A 25,957-nucleotide genomic window follows, 5' to 3' on the forward strand; every position below is an offset into this window, starting at 1 on the left:
AATGAAGAATGGAAATACATTACAAACAATAATAAAATAAAATGCTTTGTCTTCCTTACCAGTTACGTAGGTAAGGGTATTTTCTCCATTCATAAGTAACTTCAAATATACTCTTAAAATGCTTTGTCATTTAAAAACAAAATACAAATATCCTACAGGTTAGGAAAAATAGGGATGATTCCTCAAAATGACTTCAGGTATATAAAAAATCTATTACATTCATAGAGAGTGAAAAAGTTTGTTTAAAGCTCAACATTCAGAAAACTAAGATCATGGCATCCAGTCCCATCACTTCATGGCAAATAGATGGGGAAACAATGACAGACTTTATTTTTGGGGGCTCCAAAATCACTGCAGATGGTGACTGCAGCCATGAAACTAAAAGAGGCTTGCTCCTTGGAAGAAAAGCTATGACCAACCTAGACAGCATACTAAAAAACAGAGACATTACTTTGCCAACAAAGGTCCGTCTAGTCAAGGCTATGGTTTTTCCAGTAGTCATGGATGGATGTGAAAGTTGGACTATGAAGAAAGCTCAGCGCCAAAGAATTGATGTTTTTGAACTGTGGTGTTGGAGAAGACTCTTGAGAGTCCCTTGGATTGCAAGGAGATGCAACCAGTCAATCCTAAAGGAAATCAGTCCTGAATATTCATTGGAAGGACTGATGCTAAAGCTGAAACTCCAAAACTTTGGTCACCAGATGTGAAGAACTGACTCACTGGAAATGACTCTGATGCTGGGAAAGACTGAAGGCAGGAGAAGGGGATGACAGAGGATGAGATGACAGAGGATGGTTGGATGGCATCACCGACTCAATGGACAGGAGTTGGTGATGAGTTTGAATAAACTCCAGGAGTTGGTGATGGACAGGGAGGCCTGGCGTGCTGCAGTCCACGGGGTTGCAAAGAGTCAGACATGACTGAGCGACTGAACTGAGCTGAACTAAACTGCATTCGTATATTGATACGTATTTGTTTTAGGTTAATACCTCGTCCACCCCTGTCCATGCTGGACAGCAGCCAAGAAAGATGCTCACTTTTTTCCCCTCTGGAGCTAACCACCAAACACCTTTCACTCACTTAACAAGTGTTCACATAACAAGGATGCAGTATTCTAGGCATAAAGGACACTATGGTTAGCAAAAAATAGGCATGGTTTTTGCCTCTGCAGCATATAATCTAGTCAAGAGAGAAAAGAATTAATCAAATGATATAAAATATGAAATTACAAACAGAAAGTACCACCAAGGAGAACTACACACTGTCATGAAAGTGTACATATGAGAGGGAAGTGAACTAGTGAGGAAAGCCAAACCTGAACTGAGGCAGGTATCATCAGACAAAACAAAGATGGGTGAACGGCATGTGCAAAGGCCCTGAAAGAAACTGAAAGGCCGAGCACAGCAGTAAAGAGTGCAGAGGGAACCAGGCAAAGAGCCAGAGACCAGGCCTAAGTCAGTCACACACAGGATGTCTCCACATCACAGTCAAGGTTCAGAGGTGGGCATGTGGCCCAAGTCAGTGCGATGAGAGTGAAACACAACTTTTACATGGTCAACCAGGAAAAGAGCAGAGTGCAGTGAGGATGTGAGGCTTGGAGAGCTGCAGGCATACTGCTGACCGCAAGAGAAGACAAGGTAGAAGGGTCCAGAAATAAGGCCTAACAAAAAACAGGGCTCTGGGTACCATCTGAGTGGTATACATGGATACCTCAAAATGGCCCTGCTTGTTTTTTTCACTTTTAGCAGCCATTAAAGTCCCCTTTCACTTAAAACAGAAACTTGCCAGAAACAAGAGTACAAAGGGGAGCAAGGCAGGAGACAAGGTGGACGAGGTCAGGCGGGGATCAGATAACACTCTGTTAGAGAAGGGTCTGGAGGGTCTAAGCCTTTCCTGCCTCCTGCCTTCCCTGCTTAGGAGTCAGTAGGAATAATTTCTAGCTGTCTGACTCTTGCAACTGATTAAGTAATGGTTTCCACATCGAACACTGGAAGAGTACATTTGAAAGGAGAAGATCATGAATCCAGTTGTGCACAGGTTGAATCTGAGATGCCTCAGAGACATCTAAAAGGAGATGTCAAAGAAACAATCAGTGGAAAAATTACTTTCACAATAGAGAGACGTCTGGCTTAGAGATAAAAACCTAAGCATTGTCTATGTAAAGGCAGGAACTAAAGCCATAGATTTGAAAGAAGCGACTTAGTAAAATGGATAGTAAGAAGAGAGGCCTAAAACTAACCCTTAAGAAATCTCAAATATTCAACAGTTAAATAAAGAAGGATGTAGCTATAAAGGAGAAATAGATGACGCAGACAAAAAAATAGGGGGGAAAAATGAAAGAACACTGTTCATAAGCACCTTTAAAAAAAATAGTGGATATACTGAGACACTGTAATGTAATATGACTCAACAATATGGATTTAATTTTATGTCAGCCTCACTGAAAAATCACTTGAACATCCAATTCTACCAATAAATAATAACTTGATAATAGTAAGTCAAGTATTTTATTTATGCAGTCAATTCAGGAAAAAAAGGATTTGAAAAAAGGGACAAAAACAACTGATCATAACAGGGAATATGCATGGGGAACGCCACATTACTGGTACCCTTACCTGAACAGAAGGGACATCTGTAAAAGCTTTTATAAAATCATCTTCATCAACTGCTCCGGCACCTCCTTCCTTAGAAGCACCTGATGATTAAAAAGAAAAAAAAATTTTTTTCAAGTTTACTTTTAAGCATTTTAGCACCATGAATGCCATGAAAAAATTAACTCTTTTGATATGAAAAAGGCATAATTTTGAGACATTCCATTTCATAAGAAGACATTAAAAACTCTTCAACTTCTCAGAAAAGAGAAGGTACTTAGTAGTAGTTGATTAACTCTCTATAAGGTACTAGACGAGGCTGGTAATAGAATCCAAACTATACGAACAGAACCCTCTCACCCTTCGTTCAATGAAACGGCAAGGACACACAAGAACTACAGGTCAAAGGATAAACATTTAAAAAGAGGAGCAGTTTAGTCACAATGTCACCATCAATGGCAAATAAGGGAGGCAGAGGAGCCATGTGTGCTGCAGTGTCAGGAAAGCAAACGTGAAAAAAATGAGGGTCCTCAAATGAACTTCAAACAAAGTAAAGTGAATAGGCAGTACTTATTTAAAAGCCACTAATTAAACTAAAAAGAAATACAAAAAGGCAAAATGGTTGCATGAGGAAGCCTTACAAATAACTGAGAAAAGAAGTGAAGTTAAAGGCAAAGAAATACCCACTAGAATGCAGAGTTCCAAAGAACAGCAAGGAGAGGTAAGAAAGCCTCCCTCAGTGATCAATACAAAGACACAGAGGAAAACAATAGAATGGGAAAGACTAGAGATCTCTTCAAGTTCAGAGATACCAAGGGAACATTTCATGCAAAGATGGACACAATAAGGGACAGAAGTGGTATGGACCTAACAGAAGCAGAGATACTAAGAAGAGGTGGCAAAACTACACAGGACTGTACAAAAAAAGATGTTCAAGACCCAGGTAACCACAAGGATGTGATCACTCACCCAAAGTCAGACATCCTGGAATGTGAAGTCAAGTGGGCCTTAGGAAGCATCACTACTAACAAAGTTAGTGGAGGTGATGGAATTCCAGCTGAGCTATTTAGAAACCTAAAAGATGATGCTGTTACAGTGCTGCACTCACTATGCCAGCAAATTTGGAAAACTCAGCAGTGGCCACAGGACTGGAAAAGGTCAATTTTCATTCCAATCCCAAAGAAAGGCAATGCCAAAGAATGTTCAAACTACCACACAATTGCACTCATCTCACACGCTAGCAAAGTAATGCTCAAAATTCTCCAAGCCAGGCTTCAACAGTACGTGAACCATGAACTTCCAGATGTTCAGGCTGAATTTAGAAAAGGCAGAGGAATCAGAGATCAGATTGCCAACATCCACTGGATCAGAGAAAAAGCAAGAAAATTTCAGAAAAACATCTACTTCTGTTTTATTCACTAGGCCAAACCCTTTGATGGTGTGGATCACAACAAACTGTGGAAAATTCTTCAAGATATGGGAATATCATACCACCTAACCTGCCTCCTGAGAAATCTGTATGCAGGACAAGAAGCAAGTTAGAACTGGAAACGGAACAACAGACTGGTTCCAAATTGGGAAAGGAGTATGTCAAGTCTGTATATTGTCACACTGCTCATTTAACTTCTATGCAGAGTACATCATGCAAAATGCCGGGCTGCATGAAGCACAAGCTGGAATCAAGATTGCTGGGAGAAATATCAATAACCTCAGATATGCAGATTACACCACCATTATGGCAGAAAGTGAAGAGGAACTAAAGAGCCTCTTGATGAAAGTGAAAGAGGAGAGTGAAAAAGCTGGCTGAAAACTCAACATTCAGATCATGGCATCCGTTCCCATCACTCCATGGCAAATAGATGGGTAATCAGTGGAAACAGTGACAGACTTTATTTTCTTGGGCTCCAAAATCACTGCAGATGGTGACTGCAGCCATGAAATTAAAAGATGCTTGCTCCTTGGAAGAAAAGTTATAACTAACCCAGACAGCATACTAAAAAGCAGAGATTACTTTGCCAACAAAGGTCCACCTACTCAAAGCTATGGTTTTTCCAGTAGTCATGTATGGATGTGAGAGTTGGACCATAAGGAAAGCTGAGCGCTGAAGATTTGATGCTTCTGAACTGTGGTGTTTGAGAAGACTCTTGAGAGTCCCTTGGACTGCAAGGAGATCCAACCAGTCAATCCTAAAGGAAATCAGTCCTGAATATTCATGGGAAGGACTGATGCTGAAGCTGAAACTCCAATACTCTGGCCACCTGACGCGAAGAACTGACTCACTGGAAAAGACCCTGATGCTGGGAAAGATTGAAGGCAGGAGGACAAGGGGACAACACAGGATGAGATTGTTGGGTGGCATCACCAACTCAATTGACATGGGTTTAAATAAGCTCGAGAACTGGTGATGGACAGGGAAGCCTGGCATGCTGCAGTCCATGAGATCACAAAGAGTCGGACACGACTGAGCAACTGAATAACTGAACTGAACTGCATTAAGCTACTGTCTTATAACTCTTTTACATTCTGTGATACTGGGCCTAGAATCAAGCAAAACACTTTTTTCTGCTAATTCTAATGGTTTAGAATGGTTTCTTATTAAACTGTGTCAGTGTAGGTATTGAAAGACCAGAAGCTGAAGGGAGAAGGAACCTGTTCCTTCCTAAGTGTTTCCTATTCTTGTCAGCAAAACCCTAGCAACCCTGGTGGGACACTCACTTCAGTAGCAGTTACAGACCGCAGTTTGTCTAACAGTCACTGAACCAGCTCATCACGCCTCTCAGAGACACAGGACGGCTGCACCTGTCCCTCAGTGGTCTGAGTCACAGCTCGGCAGTGCCTCTCCTCCAAGCTGCTACAGTTTAATCATTTTTACCTCCTCATTTTATTCTTCCAGCTTCAGGGGTAGGAGCTATGTACTGTGATTAACTACCTCCATGATACTTTAGTGTTTCCTTTTTGCATTCTTAAACCATCAATATTCATTTAACAAATTATATTAAATTCTCTCTGTAAAAATAACTTGTGGATTCTGTCTTCTGACTGAACCTTGGCTGGTAACACTACTTATTATTTATTTCTTCATGGTAAAAACCCAACACATGAAATGACTTTCAAATATATAAGGTATATATTCCAACGGAAAATTATTTAAAAATCTCTCTGATTAAAAAATTAAATAGAAAATATCTCTCCAATGAAGTTTATCATCTACCAAAGGAAATATTAGTATTTCAAAACTGTATTTTAAAAAATAATATCATTCAAATAAAAAAAAACACTCAGGATTTCCAAAGGTATGTTAAAAAGTGCCTTATCTTAAAAAAAAAAAAACTCTGAAGGTTTTTAAGTGTTTTAACAGCAACAAGAGATGGACCACAGAACAGAATAACATAAAGTTTAAAGCAATATAAAACTGCAAATTAAAAGTAATGACAACTGAATAAACTAAAAGAGAAATAAATGCATGCTTACCACTGGAAATTCAATTACAAGAGAAAATAAACTATATAATTTCTTAGATGTTAAAAAGTTCAAGAAAATAAAATTCTCAACGCATGCCCATACTTAGTACAATTAAGTAACTGATTACCTGAAGATAATTAACAAAACCAAAGAAACAAAAAGTATGATACCAACCATATTATTTTAATATCTTAAAACATGCATTCATTTACAAATCTCTTAATATGGCAGGGAAAATTGTTTCTGACAATGGATCCCTTGATAGTAGTGCACAGACATGAACTTTTACAATTTTTTCTCAAAAAAAATTTTTGGCCATGCCAAAAGGCATGATAGATCTTACTTTCCCAAACAGAAATTGAAGCCATGTCCTCTGCAGTGGAAGCATGGAGCTCTAACCAAAGGACTGCCAGGGAATTTCCCGCCAATCTATCACAGTTGTCTGTCTAAGTCACTGGACAGAAATGTCTTTAGGGACTTGTCCTTGTCCAGCGATGGATATTCAAGGTGGTGGAGTAGAAGGATGTGTAGAGTAACAGGCAAATTTAACCTTTAGAGTACAAAATGAAGCAGGGCAAAGGCTAACAGAGTTTTACCAAGAGAATGAGCTGGACATGGGAAACACTCTATTCCAACAACACAAGAGACAACTCTACACATGGACATCACCAGATGGTCAATACCGAAATCAGATTGATTATATTCTTTGAAGCCAAAGATGGAGAAGCTATATACAGTCAGCAAAAACAAGACTGGGAACTGACTGCAGCTCAGATCATTAACTCTTTATTACCAAATTCAGACTTAAGTTTAAGAAAGTAGGGAAAACCACTAGGCCATTTAGGTGTGACCTAAATCAAATCCCTTACAAGTATACAGTGGAAGTGAGAAATAGATTCAAGAGATTAGATCTGACAGACTGCCTGAAGAACTATGGACGGATGGTTCCTAACACTATACAGGAGGCAGGGATCAAAACCAACCCCAATAAAAAGAAATGCAAAAAGGCAAAATGGTTGTCTGAGGAGGCTTTACAAATAGCTGAGAAAGGAAGAGAAGTGAAAGGCAAAGGAGAAAAGGAAAGATATACCCATCAGAATGCAGAGGTCCAAAGAATAGCAGGGAGAGATAAGAAAGTCTTCCTCAGTGATCAATGCAAAGAAATAGAAGAAAACAACAGAATGGGAAAGACTAGAGATCTCTTCAAGAAAATTAGAGATACCAAGGTAACATTTCATGCAAAAATGGACAAAACAAAGAACAGAAATGGTATGGACCAAACAGAAGCAGAAGATATTAAGAAGAGGTGGCAAGAATATACAGAAGAACTATATTAAAAAGATCTTAAAAAAAAAAAAAAAGATCTTAATGACGTGGATAACCAAAATGGTGTAATAAGTCACGTATAGCCAGATATCCTGGAGTGTGAAGTCAAGTGGGCCTTAGGAAGCATCACGACCAAAGCTAGTGGATGTGATGGAATTATAGCTGAGCTATTTGAAATCCTAAAAGATGTTGCTGTTAAAGTGCTGTACTCAGTATGCCAGCAAATTTAGAAAACACAGCACTGGCCACAGGACTGAAAAAGATAAGTTTTCATCCCAATTCCAAAGAAGGGCAAGGCCAAAGAATGTTTAAACTACCACACAATTGCACTCGTTTCACATGATAGCAAGGTAATGTTCAAAATCCTTCAAGCTAGGCTTCAACAGTATGTGAATCAAGAACTTTCAGATGTCCAAACTGGATTTAGAAAAGGCAGAAGAACCAGAGTTCAAATTGCCAACATCCACTGGATCACAGAAAAAGCAAGAGAATTCCAGAAAAACATCTACTTCTGCTTCCTTGACTATGCTAGATGGTGTGGATCACAACAAACTATGGAAAATTCTTCAAGAGATGGAAATACCAGACCACCTTACCTGCCTTCTGAGCAATCTGTATGCTGGTCAAGAAGCAACAGTTAGAACTGGACATGGAACAACAGACTGGTTCCAAATTGGGAATGCAGTACGTCAAGGCTGTATATTGTAACCCTGCTTATTTAACTTCTATGCAGAATACATCATGCAAAATGCTGTGCTGCATGAAGCACAAGCTGGAATCAAGACTGCTGGGAGAAATATCAATAACCTCAGATATGCAGATGACACCACCTTAATGGCAGAAAGTGAAGAGGAACTAGAGCCTCTTGATGAAGGTGAAAGAGGAGAGTGAAAAAGCTGGCTTAAAAGTCAACATTCAAAAAATGAAGATTATGGCATCCAGTCCCATCACTTCATGGCAAATAGATGGGGAAACAATGGAAATAGTGATAGACTTTATTTTCTTGGGCTCCAAAATCACTGCAGACAGTGACTGCAGCCATGAAATTAAAAGATGTTTGCTCCTTGGAAGAAAAGCTATGACAAACCTAGACAGTATACTAAAAAGAAGACATTAGTTTGCAGACAAAGGGTCCATATAGTCAAAGCTATCATTTTTCTAGTAGTCATGTACGGATGTGAGAACTGGACCATAAAGGTGGCTGAGACCTCAAGAATTGATGCTTTTGAACTGTGGAGTTGGAGAAGACTCTTGAGAATCCCCTGGACTGCAAGGAGATCAAACCAGTCATTCCTAAAGGAAATCAACCCTGAATATTCATTGGAAGGACTGACACTGAAGCTAAAGCTCTGATACTTTGGCCACCTGATGCGAACAGCCAACTGATTAGAAAAGACCCTGCTGGGAAAGACTAAAGGCAGGAGGAGAAGGGACGAGGATGAGATGGTTTGATGGCATCACCAACTCAATGGACATGAGTTTCAGCAAACTCCAGGAGATGGTGAAGGACAAAGAAGCCTGCTCTGCTGCAGTCTGTGGGAATGCAAACAGTCTCAGCTGAGCAACTGAACAACAACCTTATCCAGTAGTTCCTAAACATTCAACACAGTTTTCATAACAATTTTCTTTCCACAATTATTAATATATTTTGTCCCTTTATATATTAATACCATTTCTTGCAAAATACTTTGTTACAATATTAAGAGCAAGCAAGCAACCATTAGGGATGTCCGAGAACCAACATCTGACTCCTGGAAAGTATACATCTCAACTGGTACAGGAGACCCGCACAGAAATACCACACAAGTGCCAGTTAACCTTAGTGTGCTCAAGACTGGAAAACAGAAAGTTCTACAGACAAACGGAGATGTGAAGGGGGAGCTCAGTATGAAGAGTCACTACAGTGTATATGCAACTTCCTCAAGTGTCATATGAACAGCAGAATGCTAATGCCCATACACCAGCCCGCCAGCCACAACACAATGCCAAAGGCCTCAAGGGAATGCAGAGAAGCTGACTAAACCCTGATAAGCCCAGTGCCAATGACTAAAGACATGCACAGGACAGTCTAAGCTTCAAAGTCACAATTTACTCCAATCATAATGTCTTGATTATGCAGTAAATTCTGTCTTACTATGAGTAGGGCCAAATAAGCTAGTGGACAACAGAGGGGGAGCAGAAATTAAATGGCTTTTAAAAGTCCTACAGAAAAGGGACTTCTCTGGTGGTCCAACGGCTAAGTGTCTGTGCTCCCAATGCAGGGGGCCCAGGTTTGATCCCTGGCCAGGGAACTAGATTCCACATGCTGTAAGAAAGAGTTCACATGCTACAGCCAGAAGATCCCATGTGCTGCAATTAAGACAAATAAATAAATTTTTAAAAAGAAGTCCTACAGAGATACAGAGACAAATGAGCCTTAGAACTGTCTCAGATATGACAGTTAGGTCTCTAAACCTGGTCACAAATATTACCAAATTTGCTAAGGACCTGCATAGTTTGAAGAGTTGACCCTAATCTACCTTACTCTTACTTCTGAGAATCACTGTGGTTAAGCAGAAGTGCTGCTAACAGTGTGACGATCGAGGCCATGCTGAGCTCTGCATTCTAACCTTTCTTATACCTCACATGTCTTACAAGGACACCTTTTTATAAACCTGATTTGCCTAATGTTTTTCTTCACCTTCATTTTGACTGGCCTACAAAGTATTATAGGAAAAGGATCTCTACATAGGAAATAAACTGTTGAATCAACTGTTTCATTTCACATTCATCATTCCATTTTCTGATACAACTTTAAGAAGTTCACCTAAACATACTACAGAATCCCTTTAGCACCAGCAAGGAAATGAACTACACAGAAGAAAGTAAAAAAGAGTAATGGGCTTTCATGTCAAATATTACTGCAAGAAAAGGAGAATGGGCATGCACACCAAGAGGAGACGTATTTAGATAAACTAAGTTTGAAAGCAGGAGCACAGGTAGAGGTTGGGCTGAAGGGACAAGCAAAGCTGGCTTCCAACTTGACTAAAGCTCTTTCAAATATAAATGGGTTAACAATCACACCGTAAGATGTTAACGAGGTGAAACAGAACAGAGGAGCTTTGCCCAGTTGTCTGGTGGTGGTGGTGGTGGTTTGGTCACTAAGTTGTGTCCAACTCTTGTGACCCCATGGACCATAGTCCGCCAGGCTCCTCTGTCCATGGGATTCTCCAGGCAAGAATACTGGAGTGGGTTGCCATTTCCTTCTCCAGGGGATCTTCTCGACCCGGGAATCGAACCCAGGTCTCCTGCACTGTAGGCAGATTCTTTACCAACTGACCTACAAGGGAAGCCCGCAGAGTTGTTTAACCACTTTAAAACAGAGGTCAGTAATTTTTTTTCTGTAAAGGACTAGAGAGTAAATATTTTAGACTCAGTGGGCCATGTGGTTTCTGTTGCAATTTCTCAACTCTGGCATTATAGCCTAAAAGCAGCCACAGACACTATGTAAATAATGAACAAGGCTGTATTCCAATAAAGCTCTACTTGTGGACACTGCAATTTGAATTTGATACAGTTTTCACGTTTCATACAATATTCTTCTTCTTTTGAATATTATTAGTCATTTAAAGATATAGAAAACATTCTTAGCTCATGGGTGAAATAAAGAGAGACAGCTGGCTGGACTTGGCCTGGGTACTACAGTCTGCTGACCCCTGCTCCAGAATCCACTCTAAGCTGGTAATCACCTGCACGGGGAGGCACAGGGAGGGAAGGGGGCTAGGGGCACTGTCCCTCAGGAGACAGACGGCCTCGCGAGCACCAGACTGGCTAGAGCAGGCCCTCTCAGAAACCCTCAACTGCTACTTCTAGACGTTCACGTACAAAGAGAAAACTCCATTTCTGCCAGTCTTTAACTACTAAGCATACAAAGGTGAATGAAGCCGAGGGTAGTATGTTTTAGATACAGGAGCAAGGAGAGCAAAGTCTTAGAGGTGGAGAGAGGCAGTTCTTCCCATGCGTCAATGAAGCAACTAGCACTGAAGAGAAAGATAAATGCAGGAACCTTGACAAAATTAATAAAACATCCATTTCTCAAGAGAATTACGCTACTGAAACAACTATGGGTGCTTTTGAAGCATGCTATGAAAAGACAGAAGAACTTTCTGGATCCTCAACTTTCTAAGGGAAGTAGGCTGAAAAAGATACTCAACTGAAAGCACAAGACACTTGTAGGCAAAAGAAGAAAAGATCTTGGGAGGCAGAGCCTAGGGTCCAGGGCGCAACCAACAAGAGGAAAACAATGGTCTAGAGAAGCACACCCAAAGAGAGAATGAAACCTCCTTGACGGAACACTCGTGAGGCCTGAAGTAGGGGAACCCGACAGCAGACTCCTGTGCGACTTCACAATGCTATAAGTCAGTGACTGTTAGGAAGCTTCTGTTCCTCCCCTTTTTAAAACCAGAGTGTCTGCTATGGTTTTTCCATGCTGGTACCACCATTACATGCTGACCATGTAGGGTGTGAGTAGATGTCTTTTTAGTTCAGAGGCCTTAGGATGGAGAGGACCCACCCAGCAGCTCACATGCATCTGGACCTGACGCAGATCACAAGATGATGGACTTTAAGCCTAATGGTATCATCAGGATGAGACTTTTAGGAAACGTCCACGAGTACCGTTTTGTATGTGGGAGACATATGAATTACTGTGGTCAGAGGGCAAGCTGCAGGAGACCGCACAAAGAGCTAAAAAAGCTGCTTTCATTGCTGACAATTGCTCATTTTACAATACAATTTTGCAGCTTTCCCTATTGAAAAGTGAAGTTCCCAGGAAAGAGGTGGAGAGGCGTAACTGAGAATTCTAGTTGAGACAAGACCTAGGATAGGCTGAAGGGATCCCTATCTGGTGATTCTCTAGTGTGTAGCATAAATAAATTTCCTCTGAGGAAAGCTTCTGGGGTCTCCAATTTGGACCTGAAAGACCAATTCAATTGAAGGACCAAGTTCAAGCAATCAACTGACAATCAAAGTTCAAATATGGTGAATCCTTGAACAAAACAGAATTGAACTGCACGGGTCCACTTACATATGGTTTTTTAGAATTTATTTTTTTAAAAACACTGAATTCTACACTTTGTTTTATTTACTTATTTTTTTGGCTGCATGGCATGCAGGATCTTAGTTTCCCAACCAGGGACTGAACTTGTACCCCTGGCAGTGAAAGCATAAAGTCCTAATCACTGAACCATGAAGGAATTACCGTAGGATTTTTTAAGATAAATAATGCAGTACCACATAACGCATGGTTTGCTGAATCCATGGGTGTAGAATTGCAAATAGGGAGGACTGGCTAGGGGACCTGAGTATCCGAGGACTTGGGTATTTGCGGTGGGTCCTGGAACCAATGCTCATAGATACTGGGGGATGACGGTACACAAGAGGGCAAACCATTATGAACTAAGTCACAGGGAACAAAGAATGGAATTTTAGAAGTTTAGATATGAAAACTGTCTAGTTACAGACTACAGAATATTAATATATGTGGGTATAATATTTAAAGAAATAATATGGATAGAATCACAAAGATGCCAATCAACAAAAGATAACAGGAATAAACAGGTTATTTGGGGGGAGGAGAATGCAGTAATACAACTATTTAAATTAAAACAAAACAAAACCAACTTTGACTGAAAGATTAAACAAAAGAAATATTTAGAGAACTAGAAGATACACCTGAATAAACTACTCAGAATGTGGCAGAGAGAAATAGGGAAATGGAAGTAAATGAAAAGATATGGAGGACAGCATGAGAAGTTCTAATCTCTATCTAATCAGAGTGCCTCAAAGAGAGACAGAATGGAAATGTTCACAAAAAGATAATGGCTGTGAACTTTCAAGATTCATGAAAACCAGGAATCTATAGACTCAGGATGTACAACACAACCCAAACGAGATAATTAAAATGAAACCCACACCTAGAACTCTGTGGTGTAACTGCATAACACCTGTCAGTCACCAAAGAAAGAAGAGATCACCTAGAACGGAACAACAGACTTCTCCAAAGCAACAGTGGGAGCCAGAGAGAATACATTAATATCCTCAAAAGTTTCAAAAGAAAAAACTGTAAATCTAATTGTGTACTTAGGAAAATTAATCTTTAAATATGAATACAAGTGGAAAAAAGTCAATGCACTGAAAATGAAGAAAACAAAACAGTACCTAAAGATGGTCTGATTGTCTAAATCAGAGGTTGGCAAACATTTTCTGAACATGGCCAGATAAAAACTATTTTACGCCTCACGGTGTGTGGTGCAATTACTCAACTCTTCACAAATGAATGAGTGTGGCTACATTTCAATAAACCTTTATTTCTTAAATCAGATAGCAAGGACATATTTGGCTGCTGGCTATAATTTGCCAAACTCTGGGGCAGATAGAAAGCTCAAAACAATATATAGTAAAATCATCTAAAAATTAAAATTTACCTAGGTGGCTAGTTGTAAAATCAAAATGTAATTAATTTAATTTCCATGCTTCAAGCAACAAAGTTAGAAATTTTAAATTAAAAACTACTATGTTGAGGAACCTTGAGGGCAATTACACTGAGTGACAAATACTATGATCGCGCTATTTGTGAACTAAAAAAAAAAAAAAAGCACAAATACAGAGACCAGACTGATGGCTGCTAGAGGCAAGGGGTAGATGAAATAGGTGAAGGGAGTAAAAAGATACAAACTTCCAATTATAAAATAAATTAAGTCATGGTAGGTAAAGTACAGTATGGTCACTACAGTTAATATTATATCACATATTTAAAAGTTGTGGGACTTCCCAGGTGGTCTAGTGGCTAAGACTCTGAGCTCCCAATATGGGGGCCCAGGTTCGATCCCTGGTCAGGGAACTAGACCACACATGCTGCAAGTAAGACCTAGTGCAGTAAAATAAATAAATAAAACTAAGTTAAAAAGAAAAAGTTGCTGAGGGAGTAAATATCAAAAGTTCTTTTTTTTAAAAGTTCTTATCATAAGAAAAAAACATTCTGAAATTATGTATGGTAAAGGATGTTAACTCGACTTATTATGGTGTTGAATCATTATGTTATACAACTAAAACTAATCTTATATATCAATTATATCTCTGGTTTTTAAAAAAAGAAAATGCATTGACTCTGTAGATGAATCTGGGGAGAACTTAACATCTTTGTAATACTGTTTTCCTATCCAGGAATGTAGCATGTCCATTTATTCATGCCTTCTAAAATTTCTTTCAATAAAGTTTTATAATTTAACAAAATATTATGTTTTTACCATAAAAGAAAAATATTTTCAGGTATCTAGAAATAAACCAAACCAAACAAACAAACAAAAAAAAAAATCAAAAAACTTTGAGGGAAATAAAGATAAAATTTTAATGAGACATTAAGGAACCCTAAAATTAGAGGACAGATACTCTGTGTTCATGGACGGGAAATGTCAGTATCATAAAGATGTCCAGTCCTCCCAAAGTACTGCCATGATCAAGCCTCAAACAGGATTTTTTGTGGAAACTGTCAAGCTGATTCTAAAATCTATTTGGAAGATCAATGGGCCAAGAACTGTTGAAATAACCCTTGTAAGTAAAAGGTAGAAGTTACCTGCCCAACCAGAAATCAAGACTTACAAAACTTAGATGAAGATGACAATTAGGTTTTAGTGCAGGGATAGACCAACTAATCAAATGACAAAATACACACCTCAAAAATAGATCCACAAATGTATAAAAAAAATTGAAAGATGACAAATGATTCAGATTAACAGGGAAAGTAATTCAATAATAATGTCCTCAAATTCAACAAAAGACTGAGATAACGAATTATCTATTTTAAAAAAGTTATTTCCTTTTGAAGGGAAATTTTAAAACTTTTTAAAAAAGCAATCTTAAAACTTAACAGTAGACATTCTGATTCGCATGGTAAAATGGTAGTCATCCAATTTCAAAGCAAATGTTCTATGAAATACTCCAAAACACAATGACCAAAAAGAAAAACAAATAAAACTGCCCAGAGCACATAACTTGTTATACACGTTCTCACTTCAAACTTCAATTGTCTCTTTATAGATAAATGGGGAATATAAACATCCTACAACCAGCAATGTCAACTACAGGAGCCCTTGCTGGACAGAAAATTCCAAGGAATTTGTAGGGAAGAGGAGGATCCTGTCAGTGGAGCATGCAGGTATCAAGTATGCTTCCTTGTAGAACCAGGGATAAGCAGCATCTAGACGAGGGAGGTATCCCTTCAAAGCCTGGTGGATAAAGGAAGGGAAGACAAGGGTTCTCCTGAAACAAGATGGTGTCATAGAATCAGAAGCACAATAGAAACCCCCGTGTATTAATTAGAAAAGAGGTTGCATTTCACTCTACCAACAGAAGAGGGCATTCCTGAACTAAGAAACACTATATTTTTCTTTCAGGCCCCACAGAATCACTTGTTATTTGAAAATATTCTTAGGATATTTGAAGAAACTTGAGTATAGAGAGGAAATGCTTAAAAGGAGGTGTATAATTTAAAAGAATAAATTTACAGAAAATAAAAGGGCTCAAAGGAACAAGTTAAATATCACCACAAAGAAATCAGACAAATCCACAATATGGAAAAATCTTAAAAGACAACTGGCTTAGACTCTTTTTTAAAAAAGTCAATGTTGGGGTATAAAAATTGGTAAAGGAATTGTTTTATACATAATACTATGAAATATTCCGGCATATGATAATGGTATTATGGTTATAAAGAAGACATTTTTAAGAATTAGAAGTTTCATATTAAGTACTTATGGCTGAAATGTTGTGATGTCGACAATTTACTTTCCAACTATTAAGTTTTGAAAAAAGTATGTGTGGGAATATATCTATATGGAGATGATTAAAACAAATATGGTGAAATGCTAGTTGTTAAATCTGGATGATGATTATTTGCTGTATGCCAACTTTGCTATAGCTAAAAATTTTTCACAAATAGCTACATAAATTCTAGCTCACTAAAAAGCTACAATAAGTATAGATTAACATCAGGGAAAAAGGAAAGAAACTACAGGAATCAAAATCCACACAGTTAGTAGTTATCTCAATTCAATGGAGTGAAGAATGTTTCACCTAATTGCAAAGACAATAACTTGTCCATGCTTGAGGAAAAAATTAAAATGAATATACTGTCACCTTATACAAAAGAATTTCAGATATACTGAACAAACTAAACATAAAATAATTTTATGTTTTAGAATAAATTAGACTATTTGCATAAACTTTTGGGACTGGTCAAAATAGTCTTTATACAATATAGGAAATGTGAAAGTAAAAAAAAGGACAGATATTTTACCTACCAAAACAAAATTTTAAAATTTTGATATAAAAATGCCACAGACAAAAGAGAGACTGAGGAAATATTGGTGACTTATAATAAGAGCATAAAAGGCCTAATATTTTAAAAATTGTAACAAATTGCTGAGAGGATAAAACAGTCCAATTGTTAAAAATGGGAAAATAATAAATCATAACTCACACAAGACGATATGCTAATTCCCATTAATAAATTCAAATATTCCAAATTTAACTGGAATATAAACTCTAGGAGGACAGGTCTTGGTTCCATTCCCTGATGTCCCCTAGAGGTTACACAAGGAGCAGCACACTGCAAAAGCTTTCAGTAAACACTTGCTCACTGCTGCCCGGGCGGACAGGTGGACGCAAATTAAAGAAAGAGGGACCAGGCGACATTCGCCAAATGTCATTCACCAAAATGACCATTAATGAAGCTGCTATACTCAATGCAGGAGAAGGTAAAATAATGTCATTCTTAAAATGAAAAACAAGCAACCTCATTGAAAGGAGTCTAGAAGGAAATGGTAACGTAGAGTATTCTCTTCAGAAGAGACTGGCAGGCTACAGTCCATGGGGTCGCAAAAGGGTTGGACATGACTTAGCAATTAACAACAGCAAACAAAACAATTCTACACATTAGAAGCACCAGAAGGTCCAAATATATAAGTACATGGAGACCTGCATTCTTAATAACGACATTAAGTTGTGAACAACCTGAATGACATTGACACACGGTTTATTAAATCATGGTATATCAATAATGTGGGATACTCTACATTATTAAAAAAATGTGATAGCTCTCATTCTTGATGTTAAAAAACGAAAATATGTTTTGTGGTGGGAAAAAAAGCAAGTTGCAAAGTAACAGCACGTTTAATGTGAGCAAAAATAAAATCTAATCTGAACACCTACACAAATAAACATGGAATAAGATATGGAAGGAATATCATAGATAATACTGGCTACTTAGGACAAAGAGATTAGAGAGGCAAGACATTATGAATTTTTTTTTTCTAAACATTTCTCTAATGTTAGACTTGTTAACAATCAGTATATGTTTCATGGGCATCCCAGGTGGCTCAGCAGTAAACAATCTGCCTTTAATGCAGGAGATGCAGGTTCAATCCCTGGGTCGGGAAGATCCCCTAGAGAAGGGGATGCAACCCACTTCAGTACTCTTGCCTGGGAAATTCCATGGACATGGGAGCCCAGCAGGCTACCTTCCAGGGGGTGGCAAAGAGTCGGACATGACTCGGCAACCAAACAATAACAACATGCCTTTTACGTTAAAAAAAAAAAAAGAAAAAAATCAAACAATGCATTGCATTACTAAGAAACACAGAAACTGATTCCAAAAAGGAAAAATGTCTGTGCATAACACAGATAACTACTAAGAACCTACGGTACAGCGCAGGGAAATTGACTCGGTATTCTGTGGTGACCTAGGTGGGAAGAAAACCCAGAAAAGAGGAGACACACATATACGTATGGCTGAGTCACTTTGCTGAAAGCAGAAACCAATACAACATTGTAAAGCAAACATGCTCCAATAAAAATTAATTCTAAAAAAAGAAATTTAAAATTTTAATTAAAAAATTAAGTGTACAACATGGTCATCACAGAAATAATGTTTATATCAATTCAATAATATAATGTGATAAATATAAGCTTGGAATTCTAAGCTATTACTATTAAAAACTTCTACTTTATATGGACCAAGTATAACAAGTCTAACTAATGGAAAAAGTCCCTCCCATGTGTGATCTATGTTAATGATACTGCAATCTTTTCTGAGACAAACTTTGAAATCAATTTGCCTACCTATATGACACTATAGTTTTCTAACACTTAAACCTCAAGTCAAAAAGTACAGGCAAATGAAGCGTGCAAAGGCCAAAACACTAACAAGCACTAACACTAGTTGGTGGGATAATGAGCATGGACAGATATTGTCATTTCTTTCCCACTTTTTTTTTCTTGAGCATTCTGATGGTTTGCTCAGTGGCTGATGTGAAGCCCTACACATAGTAGGCTCTACACAAAGATGTAGCTAAGAACAGTAACTTATCTGTGAAGAGAGTGGGTTTTCAATACGCCTACTAATTTCAATCAAAACAGTCTGGCTGTATATACTACTTCCTCCCTTCTCTTAAAACTTTCTGAATGCTTCATAAAATAAATTTTGCACAATGAATTTTTTTTCAAGTTTTGCACAACAGGTAAAATGAAACAGGTCAGAGAAAATAACTGTAGCAAAACACATATATTTTTAGACATACCAGGCAATTAGGCAGCTTATTGATTTATATTTAACTACTTATCAGTTAATTATTCAAATCATATTTATCTTAAAACCAAAGTTAAGAGAGAACGCACCAGGGCATCTTATGAATAAATGAGAGGGGATTCACAGTAATTTAAGACAGAACCAATCCCTAACTTTCAAATGTGTTTTGCTACATGGGATAAAAATAAGAAATATGTATCTCATGTAGTATGAGGGAGGAGATGACCCAGAGATGATCCAAAAAGCCCTTGACAGTGGGCCGAACACTGGGCTCTTGTCTTGTCTCTGCTAATAACTAACTGGTCTTGGATATATCATTTACTTTCTGAGTCTCTTCATCTGAACTGGGGTTGTATCATCTTTTAAGATAACTTCAGGGCTAAAATCTTCTGGGTAGTCATTCCCAGTCATTAGGGGGAAGAAAAGAGGGAGAAAGCAAGCAAAACAAAATAACAAACAGAAAAGTTACTTGGCTTTATATAATTTCAAAAACAAGAAACTAAGGTTTACAAATTAAAAATTCAGATTTCAAGATTAAACAAATTCTATGAGATTTGTTTTATTAATTATATACCAATTTTCACAATCTTGATTTTGTTTAAAAAGGAAAACAACTCTGCTGTTTGCATGACAAGAGTAAATGTGAATGATTAGCATAATCTGTAGAAAATAGATATTTGGACATAAATAATAAAACAAGTAAGACAGGTAATACTCAGTGACAAATTACTAACCTCAAAATCTGGTATGAATTATAAACAAAATCACTAACCTTAAAATCTGGTATGAATTATAAATAAGAGCAATTATATCATCTAACTCTATTTTTATTTTTAAAAAAGCCAAAATAATTGGTACAGGAATAGGGACATTATAACTCAGAAGATAAGCTTTAAAAAGGAAATTGTAGGGATCGGGATGGGGAACACATGTAAATCCATGGCTGATTCATGTCAATGCATGACAAAAACCAAAACATGCATGACACTACAATATTGTAAAGTAATTAGCCTCCAACTAATAAAAATAAATGGAAAAAAAAAAAGCAATTATAAAGAGGAAAACACTAAAAAAAAAAGGCATTTCCATTTATAATGAAAAATTACTAGTTTGCTTATTTCCAAATATTCTACTTTGTTGGGAATCACACTAGTTGAGGCTTAAAATGACTGATTTGTGGATGTTGAAAATAGTGATGATTCCCATAGATTTTAACCTCAGAGCTTTAGGATCTAAAAGTCTAGTGAGTTCAGTACTGATGGCAATATAACAAAATGATTTCTGTGCTTCACCCACTTATTAAAAGCATGACCAGTTCAAGTTGCTTAAATTCTCCAAACTATAGTTTGCTCATCAGTAAAACTGAGATAATAAAGTACCTAACTCAGAGTTTTAATAAAACTTGAGTTTTATTAAATTCAAGGTTTAAATGAAAACATACATAAAAACAGTCCCTAGTATTTTTGAAAAAAATTACTGACTAAAATACTATAGAAATGTAAATATTTGAAATAATCAAGTATATTCACCAATTGTATTGAAGTCATTAAGCCAAAAGAAGGGAAAATGTGTTTATCTAAATTCCTACTATGAAATCACAAATGTTATTCAGAAAATGGACTATTTAAGGGAATTCAATTTATCCTTATTCTAATTTGCAAAGCATAAAGACACTTTTGATATCCACATAACATGGATTTTTCATAGCAATTGTATATCGATATGGAGCAACCCATAATCTTTTAAAAAAATTCTCCTTGGTTTAGAGGCCACACAGTATGAGAACAGGTTGGCACATGGAGCCAAAGAACAAAACAAAACTAACACTAAAGATTAAACACAGGTCCTACTGACTTTAATTAACTGGATAGGCTACTTTGCTAAAAATAGCATACATCTCTTTAATCTGGACATATATCTCTGGGAGAAGTAAATTAAACTCCAAAACTTCAAAGTAGATTCAATCAGGGTTCTAAAGAAGCTCACTTTATTTTTATTTTGGAAATCTTAACCTGAAAAGAATTTGTTAAACACAGTGAACCGTGATTGGCTTCTACCACTATTATATACCTCTACCTACTGTACTCTTTCAAATAAGAACTAATCATACCTATTTATTACATACCACAGAGTAGCAAACAAAATGCTTGGGCTGAATCACCATTATTCCATATAAAGTTATGAGAAATAAAATGTACAGTCTAGAAAACACAATAGTCATAATAGAGGCAGGACAACCCTCAAGTATTTGAAAGCATCATGTTAACAAATAATCCACCTTCTCTGCCTAAGTTACAAGGAGCAGATTTTTAAGTAATATAAAGCAAGAATTAAATTATCCAGATTTGAAATGGCTTATAACTTTTATGAAGGATACTAGGCCAAACTGAAAGAGCATAAGCAATCCAAGTACCTTTTGATACAGTAGTTTAAAAATTTATTCCAAGAAATGGCTGGATATGTGCTGAAATATATACATAAAAGAATGATGGCATATGACAGCAGAAAACATGAAAGCAAACCTAGATATTATTTAGCCATGAATAGTTTCAAATTAATAATTTAAGACAATGAGAAAATGGTCAGGGTTAAGTATTAATATAAAGAAAAAAGGTATACAAAACTATACAATGTAAGATGCCATTCCTGCCCTCTTAAAAAAATATCTGTATGTGTAAAAATAATTGGAAAAGTAACTATAAAAATAACTGGAACAAAAAAAAAAATAACTGGAACAAAGTTGATTATGTCTTATGTAGTGGTACTGCAGATGGTTTTTGTTCCAAATTTAATCCATGAACATACACTTAATCAGATGCTGACTAATCAACCACGTATCAGGAATACTGTGAAAGGGACTGCTATGCCTAAATAGTAAATTTAACTAAATGACTCCCAATGTCCCTTCTAACTCAAAGATTCTACAACTCTAAGAAAACTATCTGCGACTGATTTAAAAATCAGTAAGCCCCTGCCAAGAACAAAAAAGTTGAAAGTTGTATTTTCAAATGACTGACAGCCAAGAATAGCATTAATTTCTGAAGGAATATCAGTATCTTCTGGCTAAGAGCTTTTTTCTTAGATAGAAAAATGGGCAATGAACCTAAATGAGCTATGGCAAACAAAAGAAACAAACAAACAAAAAACTGCAGAATGAATATGCTATCGCCAAAATAATGAGGAGGAGGAAGAGAGGAATGAAGGAAAAAACGAAGGCGTATCCCTTGTTTTCATCAAAAAGGCTGACACCAAAATAGATAGCATACTCTGTATGAGTGATTAATGATGACAATCCTGAAAGCTACCTACATTTTTCTATCTGGTAGGATTACAAATCAGAGAAGGGAGTATGGTGTTAAGAAAGTCTCTGCTTCTTTAAAAAGAAATCTGATTTTATCAATTTGATTAACATCAGAATTAAGTGACTTTTAGTAGGTAAACTACAATCTCAACTTTCATCAAAGAAAAGAAAATAGAACATGAAAATCACAGCTAATTATAAACCACCAGCTCAGATCCACAAAAATGTTAAATATTTTCACCATGCATTTTAAATATTAATCCATTTTAAGTCAAGACAATTTCATAAAATAAATATCATAATATCACAGATTGGAAACTTATAAGTCAAAATAAAGAAAACATATTCCCCTTGTAATTAGTGAAGGTAGCCATTTGTTACAAAAGTAAGCCACCACAGAATGTCATTAACTTTATACCAGAGATAAGAATCCATAATAGACATCATGTAATAGGATATAATGACTACAGAATGAGAATATACCCCTAAAATTGCAAAACAAAAAGAAAATGATTAAAATACTAAAGTATAAATTACTCAAAATATCCAGAGAAGTTATTTATATGCAAGCAAATATACATGTATATACCATACCATTTCTTTTGCTAGTATTAAAGATATTTAAAAGATGAAATATTTAGAATAGTTTTACTGTGTTTAGAATATCCTATGACGTAGAAAATAACATTTGGTTGTATAGAAAGATCAAGAAAACACAACTTATAGAACCTGGTCAAAATACAGTTTATTTTTCTTTCCTTTTTGTTTTTAATAAAAGAACTGTAGACAAAAAACAAAATCCTGAAGACCATGACTTTCCCACTAGCTATCATAAACAAGGAAAAATCTATTTTCCCAAATTATAATACATAAATTTATTAATTAAAAAAAGAAAGAAACTACTGTCTTTTTAGCATTAAATATTTATCCTTTTTCTTATAGAATTCATTTTATTGTAAAAACCTGGCAGAACTAGCACCTTAAAAATACAGCTTTCTAATTAGTGGATGAAAAAACTACTCATAAAAAATTCAAAGATGAAAAAATATGCTAAAAAGTTTAATATGATCAAAGAATATACTATGTGTTGTATAATTGCCATAAAACCTGGTTTTTCCTATTTATTATTATCTAATCCAGAAAACATTTTTGAGGTAATTTTACTTGACCACCACCCATTTCCTATTGTGACAGATTATTCAATACCCAGTATCTTTAACCATTTCTCCAATGTTAGAGTATTTAAGACTCATGCCCTAGATGAATATATATGAACATTAGATGAATCAGTACTTTAACAACTAAAGCACCTGAAAATAGCCAAATTCTGAAAAACCTACTTTCTCCTTGAAGACAAAAAGACCCAAACCCCTAACACTCCCTTAAATGTCTTTTAATGGCATCTGAAAAATAAATAGTCTCAAGAAAACACAAATTCACATATATTCTGACCGGGAATATCAATATACGATATTTTAAATGTTTTCGGAAAGGCAGCACATTCTTCTGAGTGCTGCAACAGATTCTCTAGCTCTGCAATCTTGCTGCAGTCATGAATAAACATATTTCTCTGAAGTTCTAAGTATGTGTGGCCGTATCAAGGGCATGAGGCATGCACATCAGATTTGAAATGGATTTACATTACCTCCAACCTTAGGGCCACCTGCTGAACCAGGCTTCCTTGCACTGTTGACAGGATTTCCGGATGTTTTAGGTGCAGGAACCTTGAAGGCCGAAGCAGCTGATGATGGCCTATTTCCATCCACTGATTCTTCATCATCAAAGCTTTTATCTGCACAAAGTGGTAAAAAAATGTATTTTAAGAGAACCAAGTTTTGCTCAATTTTCCTCTTATAAGACTCAAAAATCAAAAAAGATATGTATAAAGTCATTACTTTCTAAGATAGATAATACAAAATAAAGCTCCTTTGAATAAGCATTTATATACTAACACTATATAAAATAACCCAGTATAATTTAAAATCAGTTTACAATATTATCTTAGTTCTTACCTAGATATATTAAGTCAAAACCTAAAACCAAACACATTAATGCTGAGAGTAGTAAGAAGCATTTTTCATTTCTCTGCTACTCATACAAGCATTTTCTGCCAGCTCCTCCCATAGTGCATCTTCCAGCACACCCTGCCTTATTTCTTATACCCAGATTCTGCAACTTACAATCACAGATCCGTTTGCAAATCAGTCGCCTCATTCCTCTGAAAGCTCTTAATTTCCCTCACCCTAGGATGCTCTGGATAGTTCACATGGCCAAATACAATAGATTTGATACTAATCAAAGATTCTATCAAAAATAGACAGCAACAACCACAGAACCACCACTGAGGTTTGTGCCGGCATTTTTCTTTCTCTTCCCTGCCCTAGGTGCTGTAACAGCCAATCAGCTACAAGGTGACATCATCTTATGGCAGCTACTGCCAGATGAAAGGTAAAAATTCTCCATGTATTTAAAAAAATTCTCCACGGAGCTGCAATCCTTAAGTCTATAACAAAAATTTCAAGGGTGTTCAATACTAAAGGTTTATAAACCTAAATATGTTGCCTTCTCTTTAATCCACATGCAAATTTATACAAAGAGAAAATAACCTTTTCTGCAATGTTTGTTCTGCTGGAGTGCTTATTATTGCATCAGTAAAGCACGGAGTATCACAGTGCTCGTTACTGTGCATAATTAACTCTGCAATCTTAGAATTTGCTGTTTCTTTAGGCCACAGAAACCAAACTGAACAATTTGTTCTCATCAACGATTCAAAAATATTCTACAAAGCTCCTTTTAGACTATTTAGGAATAACTACACTAGTATAACCTCCTCGTATAAAATGATCCCTCCCACCCCCAATCCGCCCTCCAAATCACAAGATGCATGCATTTCACTCGTCTGAGAAGACGGTTTTCTCTAGGACCCTGCACAAACCAACCACGACAAACAAGATGGGTGAGGCAGAGAAGCAGCTTTACCACAGGCTTCAGATCAATATGCCAGAAGCTCTTCCTTTCAGTCTGCATCCCTTACCTACCCAAACACCCAAATCAGGTAAAACAGAATCATCCCTACAAATCACTGCAAGTTCAACTACTAAATGTATTTAAAAAAAATACCAGACAACTGTTAAAGACGGTTTTATTTACTGGAAAAAAAGAATCAAATAGTTACCCTAATACAAACCACATTACATTTCAGCAAGTGTTTTTCTTAAACAGTACAACTTGTAGGAAAAACGTATATTTTAGTTAAAAAATATATACATATTTTAGCAATATGCTACTGGGAGCCAGTTTGGATCAATTAAATTTATGGAGACTGATTTGTTAAAAAACATTAATATAATCTCAAATAAACCTTTTCTTTTTTGACCACCACCCTATTCTTTATAAATGCAGCTAAGAGGGACAGAATATATACACAAATCTACAGAGCGAGAGGTACTAAAACAGTGAGCAGCCAGGAGTTCCCATGGAAACAGGGCTCTCTGCTCCTACACACACACACAAGAACTGAAATGAGTAAATACTTCTACCACTTAAAAGTAATTAACTCTTAACATTCTAAAACTATTAGGAAATTAATTTTCCCCTTTTTATCAAAACAAGGCAGAGAAAAGTATGTAAATTGAAGCATACAACTCAATTAAT

General features: G+C 36.6%; 1 protein-coding gene across 39 annotated transcripts in view; it reads right to left on the reverse strand.

Annotated features, from left to right (window-relative positions):
* Nucleotides 1-25,957, reverse strand: part of CLASP2 (cytoplasmic linker associated protein 2) — a 170,874-nt gene that overhangs the window by 93,655 nt on the left and 51,262 nt on the right. For 34 of the 39 annotated variants that reach the window (XM_043886914.1, XM_043886912.1, XM_043886905.1 and 31 more), the window contains 2 exons: nucleotides 23,949-24,095; nucleotides 2,616-2,695 (listed from right to left, as the gene is read on the reverse strand). In XM_043886914.1, the coding sequence (XP_043742849.1) occupies nucleotides 2,616-2,695; nucleotides 23,949-24,095 (227 nt within the window). Of the gene's footprint in view, nucleotides 1-2,615; nucleotides 2,696-23,948; nucleotides 24,096-24,483; nucleotides 24,681-25,957 lie in introns of those variants that run through there. The other 5 variants (XM_043886922.1, XM_043886921.1, XM_043886920.1 and 2 more) reach the window with 1 other exon arrangement.

This window comes from Cervus elaphus, chromosome 24 (genome assembly GCF_910594005.1).
Source record: "Cervus elaphus chromosome 24, mCerEla1.1, whole genome shotgun sequence".
Lineage (NCBI taxonomy): Eukaryota > Metazoa > Chordata > Mammalia > Artiodactyla > Cervidae > Cervus > Cervus elaphus.